This window comes from Neopsephotus bourkii, unplaced genomic scaffold (genome assembly GCF_033783945.1).
Source record: "Neopsephotus bourkii isolate Nb327-2 ecotype Australia unplaced genomic scaffold, CSIRO-AGI_Nbou_v1 NB_739, whole genome shotgun sequence".
In the NCBI taxonomy this organism is placed as follows: Eukaryota; Metazoa; Chordata; class Aves; order Psittaciformes; family Psittacidae; genus Neopsephotus; species Neopsephotus bourkii.
In genome coordinates, this window is record NW_026901237.1 from 2556881 (window position 1) to 2571165 (window position 14285).

A 14285-nucleotide genomic window follows, 5' to 3' on the forward strand; every position below is an offset into this window, starting at 1 on the left:
GTAGGACCATGAACTCCACGAATGGTCCCTGTGATCTGGTAAGAAACCCCATGGAGGACAAGGGGTGCCCCAGTCACATGGACCAGGGAAGCATCTCTGAGGGGGAAGGAGCTGGGTGTGCATCACCACTGCAGCGCTACCCTGGAGTAGCCTGGGTGGGAGGGAGAGTGCTGGTGCAGCCCAGCCTGGGTTGGAGGGGTGCAAGGTCAGGGCCAGGCCCACAGATGAGTGGCTGTGGGTGGTGGGAACACAAGGGGTGCCAGGAACAGTCCAGCTTCAGCAGAGGCCCCAAGCCCAGGGCTGGACTGAGATTAAAACAGAATAAGGTGCCCTGGTGCAGGGGTGAAGAGCATGTGGCTCCCATGCTGTGTCTCTTACCAACAAGTCTGGATGTAAATGAAACAAACTTGGTTCTGCGGTTTGGGGCCAGTGAGATCATCCAGCGTTTCATCTCGCTCCTGCATAGGGGAGACAAACCAAATCTGTGAGTATGGGACAGTCATAGGGACCCAGCTCTCTTGTGCAGCCAGCCCTGGGCTCCTAATGGTTTCTTTCATGGCCTTCTCCACCCTGGGGTCCTGACTCCCAGGTGATGCTGTGCCCCACTCTTTCACACGCAGTGGTTGGGTTGTCACACATCCTGTGCCCTGGGCTCTGCTGGCTGTCCCCAGAACAGGAAGATCCCACTTTGGGGAGCAGCCTGGCTTCAGAGAGCCAGCAGCAGGGTGAGAGGCCTGGCATCCTCTGGGGTCTAACCAGGGCTGGGTCAATAGGAGCAGTTCTTCCTGCAGAGAAGCAGTGAGAGGTTCATTTATGCTTGAAGCTGCTGTGTGGGAATGTTTAAAGGACAGAACTGATGAATTCACTTGCAAATGTTGCAGCACACCAAGGGTACCGCTTGGCTGGCAGCAGATGAGACACAGACCCATATGAGCGTATTCAGCACGCTGCTATGCGAAACCTGGGCATGCAGCAGGAGGTGGAAGATCCACAGTGCTGAAGAAGCCCCATGCCTGGAGGTCCCTTAGCCCTGCTTGGAAACAGGCAGCTCATCTCCACAGGCTGCAGCTCCTGCCTGGAGAACCAGCGGTGGTCCCAGCCCCATGGGAACCAGAGGTTTGTACCTTCTCTGATGCTAGTTCTAAAGCCTGAACTTGACACACATCTAAAGCCACCAGAGTGCCTTCTGGGAGGAGAGAGGTCTATACGGGAGATGTGAAGGACAAGCACTGGCAGGCTGATCTGCAGGGTTGGGAATACCTCATGCTTCAGGGCTGAAGCGCAATGCCAAGGACCAGAGAGGACACCTGCAGGTCAAGTGCAGCCCCTCATGCCATGGAGATGTGCAGTATGAGAGCTCTGTGCCCAGAGGGATTGGCCCCTAGAGATCAAACCAAGTGTCTTGCTGTGCTTGTGGCCCTATCTGCAGGCTGGCTTTGCCCACAGCTCCTCGCAGGGCTACTTGGATCCTGCCTGCAGCCCCTGGCTCCTCTCAGCCTGCGCTCCAGTCCTGTCCTTGTGACTAGCTGTGTCCAAATGCACTGCACAGCCCACCCAGGACATCAGCTGCAGCCACACAGGTTACCACGTATGCTGGGTCACATACTCACTGCGGCCATCACAAAGATGGGACAGGATGCACAAGCACAGAAGTGTCATTGCCTCCCCTGGGCTGGGGCAAACCCTGGCCTGGTTTATCGTTCTCTGCACAGCGAAGTCTCACAGACGTCACATGTGCGCTTGCCCTCCATAACATGACTGACATCTCTATTTTCAGTACAGCAAAGCTGCAGTCACATGCCTGGGGAGAAGGTGCAGTTGCTCACTCACTGTACTAGGGGGTTGTCTTCCTGATGCTGGTGCTGCACTGTGCTTGTGGGTCAGGGTGCAGCCCTGGGCTATAGCAGGATATGATCCTGGCTGGGCCTGGCATTCATTAAGCAATATGGATGTTGAACAACTGATAGCAAAGTAACACCAAGTTTGCAGTGCACATCATCTCTAGTAGCTGTTTAGCTGGTGGCACATGTACACCTATAATGGCATAGATGCTGTGCCTGGAAAATGCAGGGCTGGTAAGGCTTGGGTCAAAGGTAAGGCTTGTGTTGGTGCAGCTGAATCATTTGCCCAGTCTGAGCTTGTTGGAACCTGAAGCGTAAAATCAGTGAGCCAAGAAAAACTGTATCCAGGGAGACAAGGAGGCCCCGTGCAGCAGAAGGGCTGCAGGATCAGCATCGGCTGTGGAAGGCGCTGAGGAAGCAGCCCCTTCTCCCACCTTTGCCTTACAAGCAGGACCCACTTCATAGTGCTGGCTGAGCACAGCCTTGATCTTTGGAGTGTACAGCATACAGATGTATGTTTGCTTTTACTTTGTGAATATGGTGTGGGCTATAAATCCGTCGGGCTCCTGTGCCAGGGCTGGTTTCTGACCTCTCTGTCCCACAATGCAAAGTGCCCATCCATCCTCCTCTGGATGCTACAAGTACATTGTACAGGAGGGAAACCTGCCTGGTTCACTAGTGCCTGTCAGCAGGAGCGGTCAAAGACAGCCTCAGGGGCCCCATGCTGGACAGAGAGGTTTGTACGGCCAGCACTGGGATCTCTGCCTGCCTGACCCTGGTAAGCATAGAATCATAGAATCATAGAATAGTTAGGGTTGGAAAGGACCTTAAGATCATCAAGTTCCAATCCCCCTGCCATGGGCAGGGACACCTCACTCTAAACCATATTACCCAAGGCCTCATCCAACCTGGCCTTGAACACTGCCAGGGATAACGCATTCACAACCTCCCTGAACAACCTATTCCTATGGAGAGCTGCTCCCTGTGCTGCAGGGTGCTGCCCATGCATGGGTGTAAGGAGAGGGCATTCCTGGGTGCTGGTGAGTGGGTGACTGTTGTACTCACTGGGATGATGCCTTCAGCATGTAGCTCGCCTCCCGGTCGTCTGCATTCTCCAGCAGCCTCAAGATGAAGACGTTGGCCAAACTCTGCCCCTGGTCTTCTAACTCCTCTACCCGAAGGAGCCCCCGAGGAGCAGAGTCAAACACTTGGTACTTGTCCCTGGGAGAGGATAGAGAGGAGATGAGGAAAAACTGCAGTTATCTCAGGAGACTTTGGCTTCAGCCACCCAGAACTGTACTTAGGACACAGACCAGGAACCGCTTCATGGCAGGAGCAAAATGATGTCCTGGTGTGGGAAGACGTGTGTGGCTATGAAAACCCACTGCGAAGCAAGAAACCCTCTTCTTGTTCTGCCTTAGGCATCTCCTATGGCCAAATGCTTGCTCTGAGCTCCCTGTGTACAAAATACAGACAGTGCTCCCTCAAAGGGAGCTGTGAGGCTGAATTCATTCCTCTTTGTGAAATGCCTCTGTGTTTTCTGGATACAGGCTGCCACAGAAGCAAAATATTTCCAGGCATCAGACACTGCGGCGACATGTTTATTAGAACCGTTGGACTGGCAAGATGCTCCCTACCGGTGAGTCTGGTCAGTGCGACAAAGAACACGCTGTTCTCTGGACCCATCTGTGCTGCTCTGTTTCACTAGGGTGAAACAAGACCTAGTCCTCAGTACAATGATGTTCTCCTCCTCCTGAGGCAGGTTACAGCCTGTCAAATAGAACTGTTAGCCTCAGGCTTAAATGTATACCCCTCCCTGCTGCTCATGTTTTCTAGACTGCTTTCTCAGACGTTTAACTGACTAAATCTGAGCTGTTCTTGAGGCAGTGATGAGTCAAAAATCACTTCTTGACAGGAAGACAGGCCTCCTGGGCCAGCCCATCAGCTGATGTGACTTGTTGCTGCAGAAACTGGTGGATACCTGTTCGCTTATCCTGCTAGGAAACTTGGAATCGAAGGTGGTTTTGCCATCAGTTTTTGGTTGGAGACAGCTGACCCATGAGGAGTCAACTGTGCTCAAAACCAAGGAAACTGCTGGGGGGAGATGTAGAGGTCAGGCCAGGATGCCTCCCTGTACTTGGGGAACAGGACAGGGACACAGCATCACAGCTTAGATAAACCCATGGGCAAACAGGAATAAGGAAGTGCCCTGTGTACTTCCCAAATTTTGTACTCACCCCGGAATTTGCCGGCAGATTACCAGCAGGTCATTGAAAAGGAACAAGTAGATTTCTCTGAAGAGTTTCTTGGTGCGAAGTGTTCGTGATGTCTTTGGACCATTCATTTGCTGCAGTTCCCCCTGCTTCAGCAGCCAGCGGGAGTGAGAGATGATGGGCACAGACTGGAAGCGAGGAAAAGATGGCAAAGGTCAGGAGAACAGCAAAACCCTGTGGGTTTACGCGGTCAACGTGCTAAAAGCAACAAGAGATGCAAAAGGAAGGGTGGTGAGCTCCCATCACCACAGCTTGCACTGCAGAAGGCGGAGCAGAGCTGCGCAGAGAGAGCAGTGTGCTCTGTCATTCACACCGCAGCCTAGCTCAGAGCGTAACAAAACTCAGCGATATGGCAGGAGCCTGAAAGTGAACGAACACTAAAGGACAGCAATGCTGGAGTGCCAAGTGCTGGATTTAAACACCAGGACCTGCACATGCTGATCTGTCTCTGGGACATCCCCTGTGTCATCACATGGACTGAGCCTTTCCAGACATCTATTGTGTATTCTGGCAATACATGTGTATTGCCTTCTGGCTACAAAACCCCCCAGGTTAAGCGGGTCCTTACTCGCTGGGTCTGCTCCAGCTAGGAGGAGATACTGTCCATGCAGCTGCAACAGCACTTCTGCTAGAGTTTGGGCACACACTGTGTTAAAAACAAGAAGTCCAGCACATCTTACATTAAAAGAACACTACACTTGCAGTCAAATGATTGAAATACTGGGAGTTATCTATGTAACTGCTGCTCTTTTCCATCTTCACTCCATCCCTGTGTTCTTATGTGCACGGTGGCACAGTCTGACTTTCTGCATTCTTGCACTCTTTTCACCAGTGGATAAGGGTTCCTAAGGCAGACTCCAGGGATGAACTAGCTCAAGCCTGTCATTACAGCCTCAGCTTTACAGGAGATGAGGGCAGCCTTGTAACTATCCCAGTCTAGAACTGTCTTGTGGACTGTGGTCTAGCCCTGAGTGGAAAAACAAATTCTTGTTCACCCAGTGTAGCTTTCCAAGCAAATGGTCTCGCTTTGTTCTGTTTTGTTGGTTTTGCTTTGGTTGTTCAGGTACATGAAAAGGTTGCTGGGAAGCTAAATATGCTCCTTAAAGTTTGTGAAGCAGATGGATCTGAGAAGCATCTCCATAGTGCTCAAGAAAAGAATTGGCAACTCTGTACTCAGCACTGGAGTTTCATGGCATGAATGAGACATGGTCAGACACCCCTAAATATGGACTTGGTCATTCCCTGAGTGGAGCCAAAATGGATCATCAGCAGGTAATTAGAGACTGTACATAGTGCATAAATGTATGGATGAATTAAAATGGCAGGGCAATCTTTCTTTTGGTGTTTTCCAGCTTTAAAGTGTTTTGCTTTGTAAGCTTTCATCTTCCTTCAATGTAATTTGTAATGTGAAATAATAGCTCAGATTTGACCTGCATTTTGAAGGGAGATGACAGGGAAGAGCCAGAATGGAGTGCTGGAGCAGGGGGCACCCACTGTGCTCAGGTGGTTTGATGCCAGCATGTCAAATCTGCGTAGGGGCACAACACGTTGGCCTCAGTGCTGCCCCTGACCTCTGCAGCATGTGTGCACTGAGATCACACAGATGGATGCAGCAGCATTCCCTTCAAAGGCTTTGGAGTTGGGACAGTGTGGACCAGGCTACCACTGAACACACAGTGAAATAAGGGCAACTAGGCTACTACTGCCATGTATGTCCACACAACAGTTGGAGGCTATTGGTTTGCTGTCTGCAGAGGGTGATCCGCCTGTGTTTATACCTTGATCTTGAATTCCAGTTTCTTCTGGATGCTGATCATCTGCTCTGTTCGGCTCATCTTCCTGACACCTTCATTACATGCTTTCACCACCTGGGAGAAAGAGTGTACAAAGATTTGCCTTCACTGGTAAGCAACGATGGACAGTACAGAAAGGCCTGACTGTAACAGGGTAAGTGCCCTGCTGTAACACGAACTGACCCAGCCAAACTTCTGTCAGCACTGTATTTGCATGAAAAGAAGAGTGGAAAACAAACAAAAACAACAACAAAGAAAATCCCTCACCAAATACCCAGACAGTGTTATAGCTGGCTGGCTATCAGAGGACATGTGAGATGGCTGCATTCGGTTACTGAAACAGAAAGTATTAAGCAATAATCCTTGTTGCCCGTCACAGGGTATATCTCATTTTCCAGATCCTGACATGCCATGTATCTCATCTTCCTTGTCCCCAACACTTGTACACACACAGTATCATCTTCAAGAAGAAAATGAAGCCAAAGATCTTAATTTCAAAGATGCAAATGCTGTGGTTCTGCCAAGCAGCACCAGATGCCAAGGCTATGAAATGTCCCAGTGAAAGAGACATTCATCACACAGAGCCCAGCTGTGTTCTGAGCACAAATTCTAACTGAAAACCCACAACCAATGTGCAAGCACTACCCTATTGCAGGGACCTTAACCTAGATGCCACTGCCTGTTTCATAAGGAGCAATTCTCTTGAGAACTGGCTAGGTAGAAAAATCACATTGGAGAACAAGTTCCACTTTGTGCTCTGTTTCTGCTACTCAAAACCCACCAGAATATCAGCAATTTAAACTGTGATCAGCTCTTCCCTCTTGAATAGGGATACCTACAGGGAAAATAAGCACCAGATGACTTCTGCTGTGATGCCTGTACCTAGCTGGACTTTAGGCATCTAAACTTCCAACGCTTACAGATAAGTAACCATGCAAAGGCAGTTAAGAATCTGATCAGGTGAGTCAGCAGCAGCTGAATGTAAAAAGAGCATTTTTCCATCAGCAGTTGTAGTTACCTACATGCTACAGAAACAGCTTTCGTCAGGTTTCTGACCAATGGAAAAAAAACATTGCTACCAGATGCAAGAGGGATTCTGCAAACACTAACTTAATGCAGAATACTGTTCATTGTAAAGCTCTCTGTCTTTCTCCCTAGTGAGCTCCAAACTGTACACTTCCTACACTAACCCAGGGCAAATCCAGGAGCTTGTTTTTCAGTCAGAAGCTATGACTGTATCCTCAGGTTGATGTTCTAGCACAGTTTTCAACTTCAAATTCTTATATTGAACTGCACGACTTGAGATGACCCAAGCTTCTGATGAAGAAGGGTTCAAACACTGTTCCATGTGGCCATCACCTACACGCAGAGACCACTGAGTTACGTAGCTTGGAGGTGGGATTGGCCTGTCTGACCGTGTCAGATGGAAAACATCCCAATGCTTTCCTGTTGTTTTCTGTGCAGCAGTAACTAGCCCAACTGAACAGCTACCTACCAGCTTCAGGGAAGAGGGCTAAAAGCAGGCTTGAGTACTTCATTAAGAAATTGCTATTCTAGGTCAGAGGAAGAAGTGTGCTGCATTGGAGGAAGCCTGACACAGTTGTGCTCTATTGCCTGATGCGGCTAATTACATCCCTCAGTGAGATCCATCACCTTCAACTATCTGCAAAAAACAATTTGTAATCTTGAATTCTCCAAGGGAAAGCATTCTCTCTGCCCTTTCCTACAGCAGAAACATACACATCTGTTGTTAGCAAGGGACTCCTTGTCACTGACATCCAAGTGCTGCTGGATTAGTCTATCTTTGAGAACAAGAAAGGCTTCAGGAAAAAAATATTACTCCTGAAACACAGTGATAGGATTTAAAGAGACAGCTTCAGGAGCTAATGTAGTTTGTATGTTTTTTTTTAAGGAGGGGAAGGTGGGAGGAATGAACATGATGGTTTCATCTTAATGGCCTTCAGTTTATCTCATTCAGACTTACCGTTTCCAGCTCTTTATGTGCATCCAGGGCAGTGTTTTCCCTGTCAGACTTCTCTTCTACTTTCTTCAAAATATTCTGCAGGGGGAGGAAAAGCTGTGTTAATTCTGATCCCAATTTGACAGCACAGAAACTGTCAATCTAGCCTCTGAGTTATTTCTGGCCATCAGCCTCATTACAGGGTAGGTGACAGAGTACAGTGACTCTCACCTCTTAGTTCCTCTTTCTCATTAAAACCTGGTCCCATCTGACCTTATATCTAAAAGAAATACAGCAGGCAGAATCCTATTTTATATATATAAAAAAGAAAACTAGATGGAGCTGGCACTAACAGACAACTCTTGCTCAGTAAAAGCTATGTGGCAAATTCAGCGCTAGCGTGGGGAAGGTCTCTGAGTGACTAAATCTGTTCCATAGTGGTTTATAATGTTTAATTCTGTGGAAGGGCTTCACCCATCTGTAGATTTGATTGTGGCTGTATCTAAGCCTCATTCACAATTGCTGAAAAGAAAATTGGAGTGATTCAGAAGACCCTCAGAAGAGAGAGAAGAGAGCAAATCTCTACCTGCACCAGCAGTTTGAGCCGAGTGATCCTCTGAAACGGCAGAATGAGGAAGGAAGAAAAGGACAGGCCTTTGCACTTGGGATCCAGCTCCAGCTGTGAGATCACTTCTCGGAAAGCTGGCTTGTCCTGCCTGAAAGGAGAGAGAACAAAGGTGTGAGGGCTTTGAGTGCTGCTCTGCCTGAGCCTCTGGTATGTGGCTGGTGACCCAAAAGCAGGTTAGTCCCATAGACAGCATCTGCCTGGCCTCTCTAGTGGGAGAGGAGACTGAATGCTTCTAGGTGTACTTTAGTTTAAATCCAGAGCTATTTATAGTGTTGGGGGAGGGAAAAAAATAGACTTTTAATGTAGAAGCCATGGTAGTGTTCACATGTGTTAGCACATCTAGCTCAGCAGCATGCGCTGTGTGCGTAGGTGCGTGTGAATGGGGTGTGTGTCCAAGTAGATGAGTCAGAGGCATAATTATACATTTTTACACAGTTGGAACTCTGTGACAAGGTGAAATTTGCTCAGCCGTAAGAACAAGACAAGCCACAAAACAGCTCAGGCTTGGCTACTCCTGGCTGCTGCTTAGCTGGAGGAAGGAAATCATTACCCGGCCTGAGAAGGGCATGGGCCGTACCCTGATGGTTTGCAGCAGATGAGGGTATTGCTGGGCCATGGACACAGCTGTACAGAGCAGCTGAAAGTCCCAGCTGCCATAGCCAAAGTCAATGCTTCCTGGCAACTGCAGGGCCCTGAGGAAGACTTGCACTTCTGGAACAGCATGGATGTGAAGAGGTTGCTAACTGTGCAAAACCTGTCTTTACTCTGTGTGACTTGCAGCATCTAAAAGAAGCTATTGTACATGGTTCTCCCTGCTGCAGCAGGTACTTATGTGATGGTGTGGCTCTCCAGAGCCATAGCAGAATGAACCTGAGTGCACCTGAGGAACGGCCAAATGGGGTGAGCTGTGACCACACCTCAGACTTTGAGTTCAACTAAGTGTTGTGGAATTGCTGTGCCAGCTAGGAGCCTGTGTAACAAGTCTATTCTTTTCAGTTTGCTTTATGTTCTCCTGCAGACAGAAAGAATGCTGCCTTCTAAATTCATATCTAGGAATACCTCTATTTCCAACAGGTCCTTTTCAAGCTCAAGTAATCTAACCTATTGCTGCTTCACTTCTGAGTGTTTAGCTAATGAGTCTTGTCAAACTGTTCGTATTCTGCTGCTATATTGCTTGCCTCTGACTGAAGGAAACCCAGCGGTACCCTCCCTTTGGAGACAACAGTTGGCCAAGCACAACAGAGGCCCCTTTAAGTGTTGGGTGTTTTCGTTCTTCAAAAGCTGGGGAGCAGAGAAAGGATAGGATTAGGGTTTGTTACACTCCCCTGAGCTACCTGCTGCTGTGGGCAGGAAATACAGTGCAGTATGTGCAATGAGCTGTCCTGAAAGAATCTAGGGCATTGTATCTAAAGAAAAAGCAATTCTCCTGCTTGAAGACAAGCTTGGAGGGCACTCTTTGTTTTGAGCTGGGGAAAGACCGGTCCTACTGGATCAAAAGACTTGCGAAGCTTGAAAAATAATGCAAAAATATTTCACATTTTATCCTCAGGCCTAGGTAGTGTCTGTATGTGTGACACCAGAACGTGAAGAAAATGCCTTTTTTTGTAATTTTTTTTAACAGCTTACTTTATTTTTTCTTTTAAGAAAATTTTGCTCTGAAACACAAAAAAAATCGCAGCTTTGGGAAACTCAAATGCCTTGCTGAACAGCCTGGGAAGAACACTGGGTGTTCCTGTCATCAGAGATCTGTATTATATTCTTGGGCTTTCAATCTCTTGCCTGTACTTGCAGGTTAAAAATACATCTATTTCACAAGCGTGTGCCCCTGTGTACATCATGAATATTTCCCACAGCTGGAAAACGCTGGCTCTGAATTTACTTGGTATGATACCTGCACACTGTATCACCCCTCCCTGGCTATAAAGCCTTTTAATTGTGTTTTCTTTTTATAGGTGCAGTGAAAAATCAGTGACGTGGGAAATCCTTTTCTGTACCACCTAATCCTTTCTCATAAATATGAAAATTACAGTGAAATCTCATGCAATTTTGCACAATAATTTAGCATCAAGCACCGGCACTCACAGAAGCTGCTTGTAAGCTCTCTCCTGGTAGGTCTGGTTGGAGACGTAGGTGATGTACACAGAGAAGTGGTTAACTGTATGCTGATAGACGATATCGCACACATCCGAGATGACAATGTTCTCCTCCACCCGCTGCTCGAGGTCCAACAGGAAGCTAGGTGAGAAAGCCGGTGCTCATATTAATTGTGACATGTCTGTCGCAGGGAATTCCCAGAAGAAGGCCTCGGGGTTCAAAGCAAGACATGTATCCACAGGCTCTTTGAAAAGACAGTGAGTAACAGACTGCCCCTGCTCAGGTCCTCCATCCCTCTACAAATGAGGTTAGTTAAAGCAATGCCATTCAGCTGGACTAAAACCCAGCAGCAGTTCTTACCGCTCACTAACAGCCATGACATCCAGGACATTGGAGAAGAGGATGTGTGCTTCAGAAGGGTGTAAGATCTTTTTCAGACGTTCATTCTCCATGAAGTGAGACACCAACAGATTCAGGCTCTTGTAATAGGAGGCTTCAGAAGTAACCAGCTCAAACATGGCCTGGGGGAGAATTCCAGAGGAAATCAACAGGTGCCTTCTATAGTAGAACAGTGTTAATGAGAACATCAGTCGTGGACCTTGCACCCATTCGCCAAGCTCACACTACAGGGGGAGGTAAACCCACAATGGCATTTGTCATGTTACACAGGATAGTGACTTGAATGGGGAAGATCTCCTCCTTCAACCATCAGCTTGGGCTGTTTCTGTCTCTCCTGAGTTGTTTGACCCCATTTCCTCCACTGAATCTCTCTGGCAGGATTATCTTTCTTTCTCATTGTATATAAGCAGTCTGATTTTGTGCACGTGCATGCGTATGAGGGCTCCATGGGCTCCCTCCCTCCCTAGTGTCACTTAATCTTGACCTGAGGCCGCTCCAGGAACCAATGCCCTCTATGACCACTTGTCGCAGTCCTGCACTTCCATCTCCTTCTAGGGGAGCTCCCCTGGCAGCCCCCATACTCTCCAGCACACTGCTGATCACGAGAGCACTAGCTTGTTGCTCTGCTCACTGTGGCTTGTTGTGCTACCCAGGAGGGGTCTCCTTGCACCATCTATACCCTTGTTTCAGCAAAGCCATGTTATATGGGCTGGGATATACAGCGCCCAGCACACTGCAGTCCCAGTGTGTGATGTGCTCCTTTTGGGAGCGCTAATACAAATGAACAGCCGTGGTGCTCCAAGGCCCCTTGTCTTTTCTGACCCAAAGGAATTGTCCAAGTAAGGCTCCCCAGTCAACCCTGGCCACATACTTTTCTGACCCAATCACCAAGGACTGGGACAAGACACAGGAGTCCCTAACTATTACCGTAAGTCATAAACAATCTCTACATTTCAGCCCTTACTTCTCCTGTTAGAAAACTGAAGCAAAGCCTGGCTTCCTCAGGCCAGGGAATTGGCCAGGGGAAGCAGAAAGACAAATATGTGGTTTGGTTCAGAGATAAACAATTTAATGAGATGAGGATATAAAGCCTTCTGCCTGCAGCAGGTGCCCCAGGGTCACTCCACTATTGCCATGCAGAGCTCCCTTATTCTCCAGGCAAGTCTTTGTTGTCTTTTCTCAGAGCTAGATGAGCAAGGTGATTATTTACACAACTACTCAATCTGTTAGTTGAAGTAAGACTAACGGAAGATTAACAAGGGCTTCAAAACAGTGAAAAATCATTAGATACTATCTCAGGTATCTCTTGATGAAGGTGTGTCTTGGGCCCCTTGTCCCCGGACGGGCCCATACTGCGGCTACTAAAGAGGAACCTTTTGGTAGCTCAGAGAAAGTCTCACTTCTTCGAACCCAAAGCTGCTTTGACCCTGGAGCCTAAGCTCCCCAATGCCTGTAGCTCCCCTGCTGCTCCCCAGTGAGGGTGGCAGGGTGCATGTCCCTGAGCTCTGCTAGCTCTCAGAGGTGGCAGGGGATCAGCTAGAGCTGAGGAGATTAGTGGAGCAACAGGTACATGCAGTATTTTCTGTGTTGTGAATATGGAAACATATCTTCCAAATCAGTTGCTCTTTTTGTTTGTGGTTTTAGTGGGGAGTGAGGATTTTTCTGTTTTGTATTTTTCATTTCAAATAAATGATTTGAACTTCTCTCCTGATCAGTTTTTGGCCTTTTGCTGGAAATACTGCTATGTATCACAGAGGAACCTGAGATACAGAGACCTGGTTATATTCCTGACACATTTCTGGGTTATATGACACTGCACTGCAGTCCAAGATCTGCTTGTTTGGAGAAATTAATTTGTGTGTATTTGCTGTTTACCTTGGTGGGGGATGCTGGATCTGCATGATCACGTGCAGAGTGCAAGACATACTAAGAAATAATGAAAACCATAGTAAAAACATCAATGCACAGGGCTCTGATTTAAAGGAGATCTTAAGAAAGTACAGAGCATCTCCACTGACCGGAACAAGCTTCTATAAGTGTTCACAGCATGTGAAAGGCACAGGTTTCTGAATTTACTTTGGAGATCCAACTAGTCCTTTGCAGGCCCAAATCCCCTACTCCACGCAGCCCAGACTGCTGTCTCCCTTTTGAATGGTAAGCATGAGCTGCAAACCTCCTAAACCGGCACCAAACATCCAACCTTGCGATGTGATGGTGTGATCACTGTGGAATAACTGAGCTTTGCTAGCTTGAAGCAGTTGCTATTAAAAAGAATACAAGCTTCTGGTTTCTGCAAAAATAATTAGGAAAAAAAAAATGAACTAAATGTCAACTGATGTAATACTGCCTTCCTTAGCCTACAAGTAGTCTGAAACTCTCTCTTGGAAACATGACTAACACTGTTCCATCAGCCCTCTAGGTCATTACCTTCATGAAATCTCATAATCTCCCGTACTAATAATTTTTATTGCTTATGTTTTGGCAGGCAGACTGAGAAAGGACAAGAGAAGTGAAGCCTATGGAAGAAGGAAACACAGGAGATAAAAAAGGAGAAAAATTAAGAGTCACCAAAGACAAGAGTAAGTCATTATACGAGCTTAATTCCCTTGAGAGAGTACTGTGTTTTATTGCATAGACTGGAAGTACCTCTTCCAAATGGTTCTGTAAAGCACTTTCTTCATGGAAACCACCAGGTAAGAAGGGAGTATTCTGGTCTAGTCTAGGAGAGATGTTCTGATGCCACAGGATTGCCGTGACCAGCTCTCAGACCTGGTTGCCTTCACAGGGCCAGTGTGACATCCACCTGCTAGATGTGGCCATTTCACCTCTGTGCACAACCAGGTTTAAGTCCCTCTTTCTCTCCAGCAAAGAATATTTTCAGAGCAGCAGCTCTCTGATTTAAATTCACACCATGACACATGGTGCAGATCAGTCTGTCTCTGCCCCTTTTTATAACACCAGAGAGACCTGAATCCACATAATCCCTGGTAAAAGCTTTATCAAAGCTCATATATCTTAGCAAAAATGGTTCAGTTCAAAGACTGAGAATACTTTGCTAAACTATTTTTACTAGTAAGTTGTTTTGGCAGAGTTCCACTGCACTCAGAATCTCCTAAAACATAAGGTGAACACAGTGTAGGAAAATCAATACAGTTGACAAGAAGAAAAGGACAAAATGAAGAAACTAGATGGAAATAAAACAGTGATAAACTGAAAGGTAGAGAACTGCACTGGGAAAGAGGAAAAACCGGACACTCCACAGAAAAGTTCATGCTGAAAGAAGTTTCACTGAGTGTT

The 14285-nt window shown here is 47.3% G+C and overlaps 1 protein-coding gene across 4 annotated transcripts in view; it reads right to left on the reverse strand.

Moving 5' to 3' along the window:
• Positions 1 to 14285, reverse strand: part of NGEF (neuronal guanine nucleotide exchange factor) — a 49493-nt gene that overhangs the window by 1628 nt on the left and 33580 nt on the right. For all 4 annotated transcript variants that reach the window (XM_061354524.1, XM_061354525.1, XM_061354526.1 and 1 more), the window contains 8 exons: positions 10950 to 11110; positions 10578 to 10730; positions 8454 to 8583; positions 7892 to 7966; positions 5893 to 5982; positions 4079 to 4242; positions 2907 to 3062; positions 379 to 458 (listed from right to left, as the gene is read on the reverse strand). In XM_061354524.1, coding sequence (XP_061210508.1) covers positions 379 to 458; positions 2907 to 3062; positions 4079 to 4242; positions 5893 to 5982; positions 7892 to 7966; positions 8454 to 8583; positions 10578 to 10730; positions 10950 to 11110 — 1009 coding nt within the window. The remainder of the gene's footprint in view (positions 1 to 378; positions 459 to 2906; positions 3063 to 4078; positions 4243 to 5892; positions 5983 to 7891; positions 7967 to 8453; positions 8584 to 10577; positions 10731 to 10949; positions 11111 to 14285) is intronic.